The sequence below is a fragment of the Taeniopygia guttata genome, chromosome 4A (assembly GCF_048771995.1).
Source record: "Taeniopygia guttata chromosome 4A, bTaeGut7.mat, whole genome shotgun sequence".
Taxonomy (NCBI): Eukaryota; Metazoa; Chordata; class Aves; order Passeriformes; family Estrildidae; genus Taeniopygia; species Taeniopygia guttata.
Window position 1 is genome coordinate 14,751,724 of NC_133029.1, and position 17,480 is coordinate 14,769,203.

Consider the following 17,480-nt stretch of genomic DNA (forward strand, 5'->3'; position numbering starts at 1 on the left):
TCTCCAAAAACCCATCTTGGCTCTGCCAGGGCCATCTCGGGGGAACTAAGCCCCAGTGCAAAGGTGGGGAGCTGCCAGGTTTTCCCAGCTGGGGAACAGCACCAGCCCAGTATCCTCACCAGTCCCATTCCAGCAATTTCCAGTCTCTTCCCCAGTGCCACCACTCTCCCACCTCTTCCCAGCCACAGACACAGCTTGGGGCATGGTATGTATAAAAAGTAGAGTTTATTGCCATTTCTATCTAGATTTACACAACAGTGTCACCGCTTCTGACATCAAAAGCAATGTCCCGTCACACCCCAGAGAACAGGCCAGGGATAGAGGGGAGCCCAAGAACAAGGTGGCTCCTCCACCCCAGTGGGTTAGAGCACAACCTGCCTTGTGGCTCTGCCCAGTGGTCAGTCCAGATCCTCCCAGCGCTGCCACGTGGTTCTTCTGTCAGGTGGGATGCCAGAGAGGAGTGAATCTGCCCCCTCCTTGGTGCCACTCGCAATAGTTGTCTGTCCACTGCCAGGTGCTCACCATTCCAGTCTGCCTTTGAATGCCCCAGATGTTGAGATGGGCACAGCTGACCCAGAGCAGGCACCCCACAGCCTCAGAGGCACCTCTCGTGCACATGCTTACACATAGATACAGCTACAGAAGATGCCCAAACTAACAAAAAAAAAGCTTTTTTTTCCTTGTAATCCCCACACTGCTGTGTGTTCAGCCACGGTCTACGCTGCAGCTGCCATCCCTGGTGCTGCTCAGTCTGGGTCGCGTTCCAGCAGGCTCCTGGGTGGCTTGTGGGACATATCTGCTTTGCTCACTAAACATCCATCTCCCTCCAATGTCAGGCTTTGCCAGAAAGAGACACCCCCCTGCAGAACACAGCCACGGCCTGGGGCTTGGCTCCTTCCAACCGCAGGTTCCAGCACGGTGCCGAAGCCTGCCCAGCTCTGCTCTCCAGCAGAGCCCGGGACAGGTACCACAGATCTCCTCCTGGCACCTGGTGGGCGGTTGGAGAGGAGGGGGGGTCAGCTGCCCCTGTCTTCCTTGCAGAAGAGCATCCTCATGAAGGAGACGGCCACTGGCTCTGCGGGCTGGCCAGGGCTACCCGAGGGGCACGGCTCAGTGCCAGGGTCTGGCAGTCCTTCGTGTGAGATGAAGGTGGAAACGATTTTGCAGGAGATTAAGTAGAAAGAGTTCTGTGGCTCTGCCCACCCCGAGGACAGAGCCACCTTACACCGCAGAGCCCCCGGAGTGCTGGGCCGGGGCAGCCACCCCGGGGCTCTGCTCCTCAGGGCACAGCACCTCTGCTGGGAGCCGGGACTGGAACTTCTCCAGCTGCTCAGGGCTGGCCAGGGTCTTCAGGAGGCTGTTCTCACGCTCCAGCTGGGAGTTTTTCTCCAACAGTTCCTTGATTTGCTCTTTCAGGACCTCCACCTCCTCCCGCACAGCGTACATCAGATGATTTTTCACAAGATCCTGCAAAAGGCCATAGAAGAGACCAATCAATGGAGAGTAATGCCCGGGGGGTTGCTCCCTCCCGCTTCCAAGTTCTGGGGCAAGTGCCAAATGCTGCAGAAGCTTTTCCCAAGGACCATCCCTCCCCACCCATGGAACGCTGGCCAGGGCTTGGTGCTCATCCAGCATAACTGCCTCAGCCGCCATCTCTCTGGTCTGTCTGCATCCAGAAGCTCTTTCCAGCCCCCTAACCAGCCCCGGCATTGGGGGGGCTGGAGTTCCCGAGCACCCAGGGAAGCGGCTCGGGCAGCCCCAGACCCCAAATCCCCCCCGTGTCCAGCCTCGCTGCCTGCGCACTGCGGAGCGGTTCGAGCCAATGAGCTTCGCGGCGGTCAGACAAAGAGCAGCTCAGCCCGGCAGCGGGATGGGGAGTGGGGACCCCCGGGGACAGCGGGACCCCCGCGGGCAGCGGGACCCCCGCCCCGGGCCGAGCACACCCCGGGAGCGGGAAGCGCACCCCGTGCACAGCACCCGGGGTGACGGGGGAAGGTGCGGGGAGAGGGGCAGCGCTGCAGCTCACCATCGCCTGCTCGATCTTGTTGTCGATGGCCACCACGCTGGCTCCGGAGGCGCTGGAAGAGAGCGGAGAGGCCGAGGGTCAGCACCGAAATCCTCCCTTCCACGCACCGAAATCCTCCCCCCGCACGAGGGCCGTCCTCCTCCCCACGGGAATCCATTCATTCCGGCACCGGTCGCGTATGTCCTTCGCTCCCGGAGCAGCAATGCCCCACCTCATCCGTGGGGCTCACAGCAGCACCCCCCGGGCCCTGGGACGCCCCTTCCCCAGATCTCTGCGGCGAACGGCGGGGCTGCCCCTACCTGTTGTCGAGCTTCACGGAGACTACATCCCCCCCGAGCAGGGAGGAGAAGAAGGAGATGGAGAAGTTGTGCAGCTGGTAGACAGCCACCTCCATGGGGGACTGGTACATGCCGGTGCTCATGGCTGCGGGCGCAGGGACACACACTCGCACAGACGGAGCGGAACGCACTGCCGGGCCCTCCGCGCCGCCCCCGCTTTTATGGGCGGTGCCCGCCCTACCGGGAGGGGCGAGCGCGGCGGGGACCGCCCGCCGCCCGCAGCGCCGGTCCTGCCCCCGGTACGGCACACTGCCCCCGGTCCTGCCCCCCAGCCCGGGTACCGCGCCCCTCTGCAGCCCCTCCGCCCCTTCCACTTCAAACACAGCACGGCGCCGTCCCACAGCAAGGACCCCGCACTTCAGCACTGTCCCCCCTAATCTGCAACCCCACTCCACACCCAGAGCCCCGAGACCCCCGGCACCCCTAGTACAGCCCCCCCATATTCCACAGGCCTCAGCATCCCGTTCCTGTGCTCCCGGGCGCCAGGATGGGATTCACTCGGGGGGACACACGCATCTGCTCGGGGGCTGGGAGAAGGGTGAACCCGGTCTGCTTTTGGAGGTGCAGCCTGCAGGTCCTGCACAGCGAGGCCCAGTGGCTGTGAAAAGAGGCAGGAGGGAAAGGGAAGCCATGGGCATTCAAAATACAACCCTGGGTGCAAAATAGAAGCTTCAGTGAAAAACAGAAACCGGCTGCTAAAAAACCAGGGTGCATAACAGAAACGACGGTATAAAACAAAGCGAAACTGCAGTGACAAACAACAGAAACAAGAGCAGAAAAACAACCCGGGCGTAAAAAAACAACTCCAGGAAGACAAATGAAAACCTGCGTGCAGAGAAAAGCCGGGTGCAGAACCAAACTAGGGTACAGAACACACCCCGAGGTTGCAGAACAACAACTGCAGAGTGCAGAACAAATCCGGGGTACAGAACAACACCCCGGAGTGCAGAACAGCCCCCAAAACAAAGCGCGGGTACAAAACGAACTCGGGGTACAGAGCAAAACAACCCCAGGGTGCAGAGCCAGCCCGGTGTGCAGAACAAGCAATCTAGAGTGCAACAGAATGACCTGGTGGTGCAGAACAAATTCGGGGTACAGAACTCGCCCTGGGTGCAGAACAACCACCAAGGGATGCAGAGCAAACCCGGGGGCCACAAGAAAACCGGGGTGTGTAACAAACTCGGGAGCACTAAACACCACCAGCCCTAACTGCCAGCAGTCCGGGGCTCAGAACAGCACCTCAACCAGCCCGGTGCCGCGGCCGGGGCTCGGAACAGCACCACGAGCCCGGTGCCGCGGCCGGGGCTCGGAACAGCACCACAACGAGCCCGGTACCGCGGCCGGGGCTCGGAACAGCACCACAACGAGCCCGGTGCCGCGGCCGGGGCTCGGAACGCTCCGGTACCGAGCGCGCCCCGGGCCCGGCGGCCCCGCCCGGCGTTACATAACGGCGCAGCGGGAGGCGCCCCCCCGCGGCCACGGGCGGCACTGCAGCGGCTGCAGCGGCGCTCTGCGGGGCTCGGCTGGAGCGGCGTCCCCCTGTGTGTGTGTGTGTGTGTGTGTGTGTGTGTTTGTGTGTGTTTGTGTGTGTGTTTGTGTGTGTTTGTGTGTGTTTGTGTGTGTGTGTGTGTGTGTGTGTGTGTGTGTGTGTGTGTGTGTGTGTGTGTGTTTGTGTGTGTTTGTGTCTGTGTGTGTGTCTGTGTGTCTGTGTGTGTGTGTGTGTGTGTGTGTGTTTGTGTGTGTTTGTGTGTGTGTGTGTCTGTGTGTGTCTGTGTGTGTTTGTGTTTGTGTGTATGTGTGCGTGTGTGTATGTGTGCGTGTGTGTTCGTGTGTGTGTCTGTGTGTGCGTGTGTGTGTGTCTGTGTTTGTGTGCGTGCCTGTGTGTGTGTGTGTGTCTCTGTGTGTGTGTGTGCGTTTGTGTGCGTTTGTGTGTGTTTGTGTGCGTTTGTGTGTGTCTGTGTGTGTTTGTGTGTGTGTGTGCGCTTGTCTGTGTGTGTTTGTGTGTGTTTGTGTGTGTTTGTGTGTTTGTGTGTGTGTCTGTGTGTGTCTGTGCGTCTGTGTGTGTGTCTGTGTGTGTGCGTGCGTCTGTGCGTGTGTGTCTGTGTTTGTGTGCGTGCCTGTGTGTGTGTGTGTGTGTGTACTCAGAGTGGCATCCCCGTGTGTGCATGTATGTCTCTGTGTGTGTGCGCATGTGTGTGTCCACGTGTGTGTGTGTACTCAAGAGTAGCATCCCCTGTGTGTGTATGTGTGTACCTGTCTGTCCGTGTGTGTGTTTACGTGCCTGTCTGTATGTCTATATGTCTGTGTGTGTGTGTGTTTGTGTGTGTGGCATCCCCCTGTGTGTGTGTGTGTGTGTGTGTCTCTGTCTGTGTGTGTGTCTCTGTGTGTGTGTGTGTACACCTCGGAGCAGCATCCCTGTGTGTATGTGTGTGTATGTACGTATGTGTACACCCTCAGAGCAGCATCCCTGTGTGTATGTGTGTGTATGTACGTATGTGTATGCCCTCAGAGCAGCATCCCTGTGTGTATGTGTGTGTATGTATGTATGTGTATGCCCTCAGAGCAGCATCCCTCATTGTGTGCACTCACGTGCAGCCCCCAGGGTCACGGTGGGTCCTTCCCTGTCCACAGAGCGATTTATACACAGAGCAAGCGGGTCTCCTCCAAGAAGTAGCAGCAGGCCCCTAAAACACCCCCAGCACCCCAGAGGCTGGAGTGGCACTGCCCACCCGGTGCTGCCTCCACGGCCCTTGGTTGCCCGCCTATCTGTGCCCTCTGGATCTGGGGGGACTTTGCTCAGTGGTTGCCTGCTGCCCCTGACCCCGGGGCTCATCCCCTGCTGGGCACGACGAGGCCGATGCTGGATGGCAGATCCCACACTCACCATGGCGTCCAAAAAGAGTCGGTGCTGGCAGGGCACGTGCGCTCCAGGGCTGCTGCAAAGGACACGGAGCAGGGGGTACTGAACATGGCTGGCACTTGGCTGTTGGGAGAGGCCAAGGAACCCTGACTTGTGGGTGTGATGCTGTGCCCCTTCCTCGAGCAGGGAGGGAGAGCAGAGTGCAATTTCCCCATCAGAAAGGGAAACTGAGGCACAGTGCAGCACAGCTGCTGCTGCTGCAAGCAGGACCTAGCCAGGCAGCTCTCCACAAATTGCAGCCCCATGCCAGAGCAGGATGAGGATGCTGTGCTGTGTGTGAACCACAGCCAGGGCACATGTGGGTGCCCCAGGACATGTGGGTTTGATGTGGGGATGTGAGAAATCATTTTCTCCCCGGTGGGCCCATCTGGGACCTGTGGGGGAGGGATGATGCACATCCCCCTGTGTCAGCACTACTCCAGCACAAAGCTGCTGTACAGGGGCTGAGCAGGGCACTGGCACTGAAGAGAGTGGGCAGGTGTCTGTCCCCCAAGCCCCAGGGCTGGCCTGTGCCCCTCCCCTCACCCACACCAGGCCCCACTTACCAGTCCCTCCTTCTGAAGAGGCTCGGGGAGTACGGGGGCTGGAAGGCCATGCCAGCCCTGACCTGTTCCAGCCCCTCTGCTCCCAGCAGTGATGTGCTCTGCCTGTGGCTGCGTCCCCCCAGCTCCCAGCAGCAGAGACAGCCTGAGTGTTGGCTGCATCCAGGGGCTCCAGCCCAGGGTAAACATGCTGGGAGATGACCTCAGCTGCACTCAATTGGCCCTTTCAAGGCCAATGGCCAGTGTGCCATCCCGAGCTGCGCGGGTGCCCCCCTCCCTGGGGAGATGAAAGGCCTCTGTGTGCGCTTGTCCCCACAGTGGCTGCTGGTGGGCTTGGTGGCAGCCCCTGGGACACAGCTTTGTCCCCCTGCTGGGACAAGTCCAGACCACCCACACCAGGGGTCCTTTGACTGAGTTTGCCACTGCAGCTCATGAGGCACGCTGGTTTCACCGGGGAGAAGACAGGAGAGTTGGGGCGAACATTTTCTCCCACAGTTGTGCCACCTTAGAGAGGTGTCAACAGCAGGGAGATGGGGTGGGCAGACCCCAGCCTGCCCCCAGCCCTGGCAGCTGTGCCTGTGTCCTCATCCTGCGATGGGGACATTAGTGGCAGGGACCAAGGGCTCCAGAACTGGCAGACCAGAGCCTGGCCGGTGGTCCTTGTCTCACAGCTTGAGGCTCCTGCTCCCTGCCTGGCACCTTTCTGATGCAGCACTCAGGCACCAAGGACTGAGAAAAAAACCCCAAATATTTCTGCAGCTGCTGGAGCACAGCCAGAAAATGCTTTGGGGGGAGATTGCTTCAGCTCTGCCACCTCCAGTATTTTTCCCATGGAGCTGGGACTATTGCAGAAATAAACGGGAGTAAATGACTGATTTCCCTGCAGTCCTCCTGGGTCCTTGCACCCACATCACTGCTCGGGGCATGGCTCCTCACTTAGGCTGGGCAGGATGCTGCTGGCCTTCGAGAGGCCGCAGCGAGGGACGCTCTGGAGGGATGAAGAAGCAGAAGTTTCTTTCCTGGCATCCAGTAAATGAGGGATCCCTATGCAGCCGGTGGCCAGGGCAGGTCAGGCTGGGCAGGGGGCTGCAGCCCCCCTCACACCCCACACCTCACGTGGGGGCAGGGCTCCCAAACGTGTCATGGGGCACACACAGCCACGGCGCACCTTGCAGCCCCTGCAAGCGAGTCCTGCCTGCACATGTGCGTGCACACACGGCACACCCGCACGCCCACGGCCCCTGCGTGCACACGTGTGTTTGCAGCCCACACCAGCGTGTGCTCCGCTCACAGGGCACGCCCTGCACATGCATGTGCCCATCGGTGCGCCCTGCTTGCACACATGTAGCTTAGTACCTGGAGCTGATGATCTTGAGGGTCTTTTCCGACCTGAACGCCTCTGTGACCCTGTGACATGCACTTTGTGTGCCAAACAAATGCTGCTGCTCTGCGTGCAGATGCACAGCCCTGCCTGCAGCCCGGCACAGGGCAGCTCCACGTGCCCCTGCATGGCCAGAGGGCACTCCCAGCGCTCAGGAATCACCTGCAGCCCTGCTGGCACCTCCACAGTGGGAGCAGCAGCTCCCAGCTCTGCTGGATCCTGCCTTGTGCCAGCTCTCCCCAGGAGATCCTCTGAGCTGCCACAATGCCCCTGCAGCAGCAGGGTCCTTCATGGGGCTCCAGCTGTACCCCAAGTGGTGGGGGGACCCTCTCCTAGCACACCACAGCCCTGGCCTTGCCAGGCTGCTAGCAGCCACCTCCTCTCCCACCATGAGCAGGGTGGGCAACACAACACCTTGTTCTTCCCAAAGAGCCACCATGGGCTCACAGTCACCCTGTGGCACCAGCGACGGGCACTTGGAGCAGGCCGGGTGAGAGGTGGTGAACCCCCGAGGCGGCAGCATGGCAGCTCCTGCCCTTACCCACAGGGACAGGAGGTTCATCAGGCCAGGCCCGGCTCCTGCCTGTGGTTATTTTGGTAACAGCGACAGCAGCCGCAATACAGGACAGTTGTGACACTAATTGTTGCTCTCTCCGAGGAAAAAAAGCACCCGTGGTTGACACCAAGCAGTGAGGAGTGGTGGTTACACCAGCCAGTGAGGGTATTGCCCCAGCAGTGGCCCTGCAGGACACCCCGAAGCTGCCAGCAGCCCCTCAGCCCTTACACAGCCTGTGCCTCAGCCCAGGAGATGCCAGCTCCCCTCCTGGGTGACAGTAAGTGACAACCCCCTCCTCAGCAATGGGACTTGGAGTTCTGCATCACCACAGAGCTCTGCCAGCCTGCAGCAAGGGGTGAGAGGGAGGAGGACGAGGGGATTATCTCTTGCTGCCTGGCATCCCACCCCTGCACAGCGCTGTGGGTCAGGGGACACGTCCTCTCCCCACAGCCCTGGGGACAAGCCGTGCTTTTGTACTGAGCCCAGCGTGTTGGACCTGCTCCAGGCACTGCAGTGCCACACACCAAAGGATGCTCCTGTCCTGGTAGTGGCTGATGGAGCTGGAGGGGTGGCTGGGGCTTCAGGAGCAGCCCTGGCTCCCCAGACTTGGCTCTCCCCCTGCTCCAGGCTGTGCTCATGGCTCCGTGGCAGTTTTCCTGGCTTGCTCTCTCCCAAGGACTCAGCTCAATGGGAGGAAGGCCCTTCAGAGGGTCTGAGGCGTGGGAAATGTTTATAGCCTGGCCTCAGAGACACTGGAGAGCAAACTGGGAAAGGCGCAGAGCCAAGGCTGCCCAGGCTGCTCTGCAAAGCCAGATCTCCACTCCAAGGGTCAGAGCAGAGTGGGAGAGGAAAAGCTTCTGCTTGCAAACACAGCTAAGAAAACTCTGCCTGTCACAGCCCAAAATCCTGCAACTGTGGTGGTAGCAGCCAAGGGAATGCCAGCAGCAGGGCACCCTAGGCATGCCCTGCAGGAGCAGAGGGAAGCGTGGCTGGGGCCTGTGGCTGCCTGGGGCAGGAAGGGCTGGGTGTGGGACAGGGCTGAGGAGCTCCAGGTCTCGTCCAGCAGCTCTATCCTGGTTTTGGGAAAGGAGAGGCAGTGCTGGGGGCTGCCCACGGGCAAACAGGCAGCTAAGTCATCTGCCAAAGAATCCTGAACAGCAACTGCCTGCCCTATGGCATTGGTGTAGGGCTATTGTGCCAGTCCCAAGGGCTGTGGGCCTAGCACTGCCAGAGCACATCAGTTGTCCAGATCTTGGTGTCCTCCTCCTGAAGATTCCCTGGCTGAGCTGCTCCCTGAGGCCTGGGACTATCCTCCAGCTCAGCTGGTGCCTTCCAGGAGCTGCGTGGGACATGCAGAAGCCCCATGCAACCAGGGTCGCCATGCCCATCAGAGCCTTGGAGGGGTCATAAATCCCCCAGGCATGATCTGGGCATGTGCTGCTCCAGAGCAGCAGGTAACCACTCCTGGGCACACCTGGATGTGCCTGGGTAGGGATGTACCCCTGCCTGCAGAGCTGCTGCTGCTGGCCTTGCCCAGTCCCAGTCCCAAGCCAGGGGACACCAGAGTCAGGTGTGGCTGGACAGAGGTGGTGCCCCTGCCACGCTGGGGAAGCCCAGGAATGGTTTCAGTGAGGGACGGCCAGAGGGGAACCTACCCTTGGGAAGGCTGACAGGGAACATGTCCTCCTTCCCTTCATGCCCAATGGAGGCAGAGTGAGCTCTGTGGCCACGGACAGGGGACACAGTGACCCACCCCAGCAGGCATGGGCAGGGACTGTGGTGTGGAGACTCCTCTAACCTGTCAGGCTGGAGGCAGTGTGGGGTGGTGGAGGGAGCCCTGGTAGGCTCCTGTGTCCAGCTGTGGGGCTGACTGCTTCCTCTGATAAAGGTACTTGGCTGTACTCCCAGTTCTGGTTTTTTCTAGCATGCGAGTGCACACCCTCAAGCCAGCCTGCTGAGAGTTGCAATTTTTCTTTGTCACCAGACCCTCTTCTTCCTCCTGTGCCCCTAGCAGCAGTCGCCTCCCAGCAGTAGTGTGAGGAGGGGAGGTCAGAGAGGACCCAGTTTCAGCCACGCTGGAAGCCAGAGAGGACCCAGTTCCCTTCTCACCATGCTGGAAGGCCCCAGAGTCACAGCTTCCCCAGGCGTGCTGGCATAGGAGAGGAAAAGGAAAAAAGGCTCATTGGGTTGTTACCAGCCCTGGATCATGTGGCCAAACATCCTACCTTGCTGGTGTTTGTCAACACCAGCCCCATGCTGCTGCCAGCCCAGTGTGGACACCCCAGTGGGTGCCCTGCCAGGGACTGTGGCTCACTGCTCCCCACCAAGGGTCCCACAGCTGCCAAATGCTGAAGTGAGAGTGCCAGGCACGGCACAGCCCACTGAAAACCCTGCAGCTGTCTCTGAGCACCGTGCCTGGCTGCTGGGGCAGTGCAGCTAAGCCCCACCATGCTCCCTGCTCCCATGGACCAGGGATGCCCAGCCCCAGGGAGGATGGCAGGCTGAACCCCTGGCAGAGCTTTAATCCACAAATCTGTCTGTGGAGCAAAGTGTTTCACACCCACGGGCCGGGGCTGGAGTGCTGCCATTGAACTCTGTGTTATCTCCTCTGGTTACCTGTGCCCTGCCTGCTGCTCCTGCCAGCTACAGCTCTGAACTCCAGAACTGTCCTTGCTCCTCAGCTCACTGTGTTTTCCTGGACAGCCCTAACTGGGTCACACCCAGATCCTGGCTGCCCTTTCCTGCCCCAGTTTCAGGGGACTGAGGATAGAGCATAGGTGGTTGCAACACTGAAAGGCTTCCTGCAGCACGAGGGCTGCACGGTGCCCTGGCACCCACAGCAGGTAGGCAGGGGGCTGCCAGCCTGCCTTCTCCTCCAGCGTCCCAGGGATCCTCAGCCCGAGAGAGGAACCCCAAAGCAGGGCCTCTGGCATCCTCCAAGAACAATCCCAGCCCCTTTTCAGGCAGGAGAGGTGCCCCGGAGCCCTGCTAGGCGCTGAGCAGGAGTGCCCGCTCACTAATTGGGAGGCAGCTCGTTATGTAATGAGGACGGAGGCAGGGGAGCTGTGAGAGCAGCGCAGCGCACCCCACGCTACCCAAATCTGCTCTTCCAGCCCAGAAGAAGCCCTGTTTATAGAACCCCTCAAGGCCTTCGCTGGCCCCTTCCACAGGTGCTGGAGCCTGGGGCTCTCCTGCCTGGCCCAGCGCTTGGGGGGAGCCCCAGCAAGAGCCCCACACCATCCCAGGGACAGCCAGACCCCGCTGGGGGTGCAAAGGCCACACAGGGCTGACCCAGGGGGGCTGGGGGCACAGGAGCTGTGCTGGGCTGGCACAGGAGCCAGCACCCACAGGAGGTCAGGCAAGGACAAGCAGGGCAGCACGGCTTCAGCAGAGCCGTGTTATTAATACCCTGCCTGGCCTTTGCAAGGAATCCCGGGCATTTCAAACCAGGGTTTTGCTGAAACCCGGCCGTCACTGACATTTCAGAACAATAACAGCGTGAAAGACAATCAGTTCCTGGCAGGATGGATACCTGTGGTGCTCCTCTGTGTGCCCGACCTCAGCAGCCAGCTCTCACCTCGCTTGTGCCAACCCTGGGGAACAACCTGAGACCATCCCCTGCCTCCAAACCAGCCGGGGCAGTCCTGCTCCTTTTCACAGGCATAACACTGGGATGGTCTCACTTAGGGACATGGAAATGTCTAGTCTTGCCCCATGGCATCTGCCAACAAGGCTGCCATCCCCGTGGAATTGCAGGTGGGGATGGCAAGGATTGGATCCCACCCTGATCCTGGAGTCTGAAGGGCCCAGAGTTTCTTCTCTGCCACCAGAGCTGTTCTGCAGCAAAAGCCCCCTCAAATATATATATATATATATATATATATATATATATATACACACAAAACTCAGCACACAGACAGAGAATGATCTCCTGTCCCAAAGCCAGCCACGTTCAGCACCTGGATAAATATAACTCAGAGCTCATTTGCAAAGCATTGGAATGGGTTGTAGCCTCTCACCTCTCCAGCCCTCTTCCCCCAGCACACACCCTGGGGTAGTTGGAGATGATGACCTCAGAAGTCTTTTCCAACCTAACGGGTTCTGTGATTCTCTGCCCTCTACCAACAGGGCCTCAGTCCTTCCCAAGGGCAGGATCTACCTGGAGCCTCCCTGGCCTCGGCAGTCCACACAAAGCACACGGACCCATACACGGTCACGCCCCCTGGGCACACACACAGCTGCCAGGCTCTGACAACATACATCCCAAGCCTTTCCAAGCCCTTTGGTGTCGTGCAGGTCATGGTGCTCCCCCAAAATACAGTCAGCTTTAACTCTTTGTGCTGGGCAGTGGACAAGGAGGTGGTGTCAGGTCCCAACAGAGACTGTCCAGGATCAGGCCACGTCTCACCAGGAAAGGATAATGTGATGCTGAAGAGAGGGAGCATGATGCTGGGATCAGAGCAGACCCCTGCAGCCTCCTTCAGCTCCAGCCTCTTCCTCACTTTTACAGTTTAAAGCCAGAAAAACTCCTGCCCATCCTTTTCCCCATAGGGCCATGCTGTCATCCCTGCCTGACCTTGGGACACCTATTTCTGCCTGTGCAGAGCCAAATGCCTGTCCCAGCAGATGGGCAGGACTGGATTCTTCAGCACTGGAGAACCCCGAGAGAACCAAGATGACAGGCTCCTGGGAAGCTGACGTTGGCATCACCAGACTGGCTCAGTTGTGCCAGCCCCCTTGGCCACAGCCTTGTGGTCAGGGGCAAATGATTCCCTCCCAAGGGGCTGGAAGGGCTGAGCATGGCTCTCCTGTGCTTCAGAGAGTGTTGAGAATATCCTTCTGGAGGGAGCTGGGTCTTGCAGGAGCAGGCAGGGACAGGCATGGTGCACGGTGTGGCACGTGCTGCTGCCAGCCCTGCCGAGCCATGCCAACCCAGTGTGCTGTGGCAGAGCCCTGTGAGCCTGCTCTGCTGGGACACAGGCCCCAAGTCTGCTGGCTCATGGGCTGGGGGTCCCAAGGTATTGGGATGCCCATGATGGGGACCACAGCAGGCTGAGCTGGCTGCCTGACATCTTCCCGAGGGTGGGAGGATTTGGGTATGCCAAGGTCAGCACCTCCCAGCAGTACCAGCTACTACTCCATGCCACTGAAACAAAACCTCCCCAGCACCTCAGTGGTGTGCAGGGCTTGCAACCAACACTGCAGGCCACAGGTCAGGCCATGTGCAGCTCTGTCCTGTGGGAGCAAAGCAAAGAAAACCCTGGGGCATGGCTCTGAAGGGCAGGGGGACTCTCCTGGCCCCCTCCATGGCAGAGCTGTCCCAGGGCCAGAAGAAGGAGAATAGAACAGCTCGGTCCTACACCCACACCTCTCTCATGCTCACTCACGGCTGCTCTCCCCATCAATGTGTCCTTGTTGCTCCAGCCCACATTCAGCTGGAATGCCTGCCCTGGCCCTGCCACCCCGGCATGCCCTTTATGCCCTGGCTCCTCTCCTCAGCATTGCCGCCGCAAAGTGACACCCGACAGACAGGAACAAGTGGTGCTGTGACACAAATGCCACCCTGCCACTGCTGCCCTGGCAGCTCTTGCTTGCTGGTCCGACCTTGCAGCGGGAAAGGCAGTGCTGCCCTGCTTTGCCCAAATTCCTGCTTCCCCCAGCCCCTCACACAGAGCTCCCCTGCCTCCCAGTGACTCCCGTGCCTTGCCCAGGCCTGGGAGAACGTGGCCCTCAGCTCCTTTCATGGCTCAGACCTAAGGATGGGTCCCTGCCCAACCTGTTGGATGGAGCAGCAGGTCTGGCAGTGCCTACAGATGATCTGGCTGTGCAGAGGTGTCCCCTCACAGCCTGGAGCAGGACGGGCACAGGCTGGCCAGGCTGCCAGGGGTGGCTGGGCAGGAATGCTGGCACAGCTGGCCAATGTGGGCAGCAGGCTGGTATGTACCTCCTGTTCCCACCCAGAGCCAGGAAGGGCCTGCTTGGATCACAGGCTAGCACACACCCAGGGTGCTGCTTCCCCTGCAGGGCCCACCTCCTCCTACACCCCTGGCTCCCCTCAGCCACCCGGCCCAGGAAAAGGTGCCATGTGGTCATGGGCCTGCTCTCCTGGCCTACACTCAGCTGGGCTTGTGTTTGGGTCTGGGATAACGCTGGCATTACAGAGGGATGGCAATGACCTTTCTGCCCACTTCACTGGCACCTGCAGGGAGAAGGTGTCCCAGCCAGGGTGGTGGCAGCTGTCCTCCCTATACCTGGTGCTTCCATGTGAGCTTGGTCCCTTGGCACTGCTGAGACTTTCCTGGAAAGCAGTTTGTGATGCCCTGTGTGAGGACACGGTGGGGAGAAGCCCTTTCTGCACAGGATGCTGTGCCCTCCTGAAACAGCAGGGCTTTCTGCAGGAGCATGAGCCCTGGAGGCAATTGATCCAGAGCATGCCTTCCTTGTGCATCCCTAACAGCATCCCTGCTGTGAGCTAAGGGTAGGGACAGCCTGGCAGGGACCACCCAGCCACAGAAACCCCTTGAGACAGGTTAGACATGCTGCAATGTGTGTTGTCTGAGAAGCCCAGCACTGATCTGACCCTGAGCTGTCTCCAGCCAGCCCCTGAGCCAAACTCAACTCTGGGTTTAGGATCTTGGGCATCCCATGCTGCCCTGATGTCAGCCACACATGAGGATGTGTACCCACACAACTTTCCAACCCTCCTGTGCTGCTGTAGGAGTACATCAGCCAAAACAATGGGCACCAAATGGTTTGGGCTCCCTGGTACCAGCAGCAGGGCGCCCTTATCAGTCACGTTATCAGGGTGTTCCTCTGGCACCCACAATCCTCTGCTGTGCATGCTATCTGCTCTTGGATGTGTTGGCTCATTCCCCAGAAGGAGAAAGTTCAGGCTGGAGCAACACAACTGCAAACACAGGTGTGGGCACACCTGGCTCCAGTGCCCGGGGCCATGCACCCAGCTCCCCCATGCTGTGCCACCTGGGGGTGACGGGGGATCCCCCGGGCAGCCTCCAGACCGAGGTGCCTGGACACTGGCTGTGACAGAAGGACACAGCTTTGCACCACAGCCTGTCACAAACACAATGCATGGAGCCTCTTGGGACACATCACACACAGGGCATAGAAGACAGGCAGCAAGGAGTGCTCAGGGACACTGACAGGGAGAAATCCTTGTCTCTTGGCATCTCTGCTCACTCCCCACCTCGCCAGGAGCACCACAGGTCCTGCCCCAGCAGCGATGAGTCGAAAGCAGCCTGCTGTGCCCATATCAGTGGCCTCTGGCCCACGGGCACTGTCACTGACCGCCCAGGTGCTCGGCTCTGACCCCGGCCCTGGCAGCCCGTGCTGGGCACAGGGTCTCGCCTCCCCCTTCACCCACCGTGCCAGCTTGCTGCAACCTCCCAGGGAGGAGCGGAACCCCTCGCTCCTGCTCCTTCTCACCCGGGTGGGTTCCCTGCTCCCCGTCCGGGCCAGGCAGCGGTGCCTTGGCAGGTGTCCCAGCTCCTCCTTCCCCACCTGAGCGGCAGCTCGGCGTTATGTAAGCGCAGGAGGAGCAAGGCCGGCTGGAGGCAGCAGCCTCTCAGCGTCAGACGCTGCTGGGCGAGGAGGCGGGAGCGCGCCGGGGCGGCTGACACGCGTGGGGCAGCCACGTGTGAGCCCACCTGCCTGCCAGCCCGGAGCACGCCCACGCTGCGTGTGCTGGGCAGGGCATGGCGAGGTGCCTCTGCACGCGTGGGTGCTGCTCCCCTGCGCGGTACACACCCACGGCGGAGCAGCAAGCCCCGGAGCTGCTGCCCGCCGTGCCAGCCAGGCACACATCTGTACCTGAAGCGCCCACACATCTCCTCAGGGTAGCAAATGTGTCCCAGCTGCTGAAGACACTGGCAGTCTCGGGCACCTGTGGCACTACTGGCCCAGCTCGGCTCTCTCAGGCTGAAGGGAGACCCAGACCTGCTAGCCCCCACACAGGGTGTCACCAGCTCTCGCTGTCACCAAAGCCAGCCCCACACAGCGCCAGTGCAGGACCTGAGACAGCTCTGTCCACTCCTCACCTCCGGGGTTCACCTCAGCAGGGCTGGGGAGCCTGCAGGGCGGTAGCCCCTGGGACCTCCTGTTCAGTCTCCTCTGTCCTCACCGCTAGAGGAGGGACCAAACAGACCCCACAGTCCTGCCACCTCAGTCTGCCAGGGAATGGAGCACGTTCAGCTCTGGGGGCACAGGAGCCTGCCCAGAGCGACCCTGAGACCAGCTCGGGTAGGGCAGAGCCATTTTCCAGCCAAGTACCACTCGCGGCCAAACCTGTGTCTACTCCGGGGAGGGCCAGGGGAGCTGCCGAAAGGGCAGGAGCTGGCCCTAGGACTCTTGGGCTCCCTAGCCAGGCTCTCGGGGACGCTCAAGATGGCTTTCGAGGCAGCACACTGCTTCCCAAGGAACCTGCTGCGCTCTCCACGCAGGATGGGGCCGATGCCTGCCTGTCGCTGGACACCATCCATGCCCCTGCGGGCACTGTCTGTGTGGACAGAGGTAGCCAGGGAGATGAGCACAGAGTCCAGCGGCCAAGACACACAGCTGGGGGCTGTTGTCACTGCCCGGCAGCCACAGGGCACCACAAGACGGGCACGGCGGGCATGACGGAGCAAAGCCACCCAGACCCGCACCCAGGGATGGGCTGGCACCTCGTACGGACTCCGTGCCAGACGCGGATTCTCCCCACCCAGATTCCACCGCCACTGACACCCCCCACCCCCGGGTCACACAAGTCCCCTTCTCTTGCCAGCCCCACAGCGCTGCCAGCTCCGAGCCCGCTGCCCCGGCAGCTCTCAGGCTCCCGGCGGTGACACCCACCTGTGGAAGAGGAGGAGGATGGAGAGCAGGGTCTGGTCGATGTTCCTGTTGCAGATACCCTGGTTGAAGAGGTAGCAGGGGTCCCGCACGACGGGTTCCAGCGAGTCCTGGCGCATGATGGAGCTCAGCTTGTCGGTGTTGAGGTTCTGTCGGACCAGCTGCTCCCGCAGCTGCCGGAAGCTGCTCACGGTGGGGCTGCCCGGGTTGTTGTTCTCGCCCCCGGCCCCCTCCTCCAGCCCGCTCCGGTTGGCCAGGTCCAGGCAGCAGCTGCAGCAGTCCAGCCCCACGGGCGACCGGCACTCCTCCGCGGGCGACGAGGACATCCCGGGTGGCCCCGCGCCTGGCCACGGCGGCGCCGCCGGGGCCGCTCCCGGGGCGGCGGAGAACGAGCGGCTGCAGGACGCGCCCGGTGCCGAGCGCCGCGAGCGGCCCCCGCCCGCCCCGCTCCCGTTCCGCCCGCCCCGGGCCCGCCCCGCCCCGCCCCGCCCCGCCCCGCCCCGCCCCGGGCCCGTTCCGCCCGCCCCGGTTCCGCCCCGGTTCCGCCCCGTCCCGGCCCGTGCATCCTTCCTCCGCTCCGCTCCTCTCCGCTCTCTTCTCGCCGCTCCGCCCCGGCCCAGCCGCTCCCCGGCAGCGCACCCACCCCACGCCTGGGTCCGGGAGAAACTGGCGAATTGTGACTGGGGTGACAAAGGGCCGCGGTGTCCCCTTCCCGTGGGGAGCCTCGGCCCGCTCTGTGCTTTCCGGGGGTGGCGTGGGCGCTCAGAGGCTGGCGCTGCCCGCGGCATCACTCCCGAAGCATTGGCACGGGCAGCACGCGTGGCTCCGGAGACGGGGCGGGAAATAGGAAAAGGGGGATGGAAGGCCCCAGGA

The 17,480-nt window shown here is 61.2% G+C and overlaps 1 protein-coding gene across 2 annotated transcripts; it reads right to left on the reverse strand.

Moving 5' to 3' along the window:
* Nucleotides 1–206: 206 nt before the first annotated feature.
* Nucleotides 207–17,062, reverse strand: TSC22D3 (TSC22 domain family member 3). Of its 2 annotated transcripts, none has more exons than XM_012573079.5 (3): nt 16,611–17,062; nt 2,027–2,078; nt 207–1,467 (listed from the first exon to the last, which is right to left on the reverse strand). In XM_012573079.5, exons 1-3 carry the CDS (start codon nt 16,931–16,933, stop codon nt 1,222–1,224), a joined length of 621 nt encoding a protein of 206 aa, XP_012428533.2. In that variant the 5' UTR covers nt 16,934–17,062; the 3' UTR covers nt 207–1,221. The 2 variants fall into 2 exon arrangements, with proteins under 2 accessions (XP_012428533.2, XP_030128604.1); XM_030272744.2 differs by lacking the exon at nt 16,611–17,062 and adding an exon at nt 2,326–2,535.
* Nucleotides 17,063–17,480: the final 418 nt, after the last annotated feature.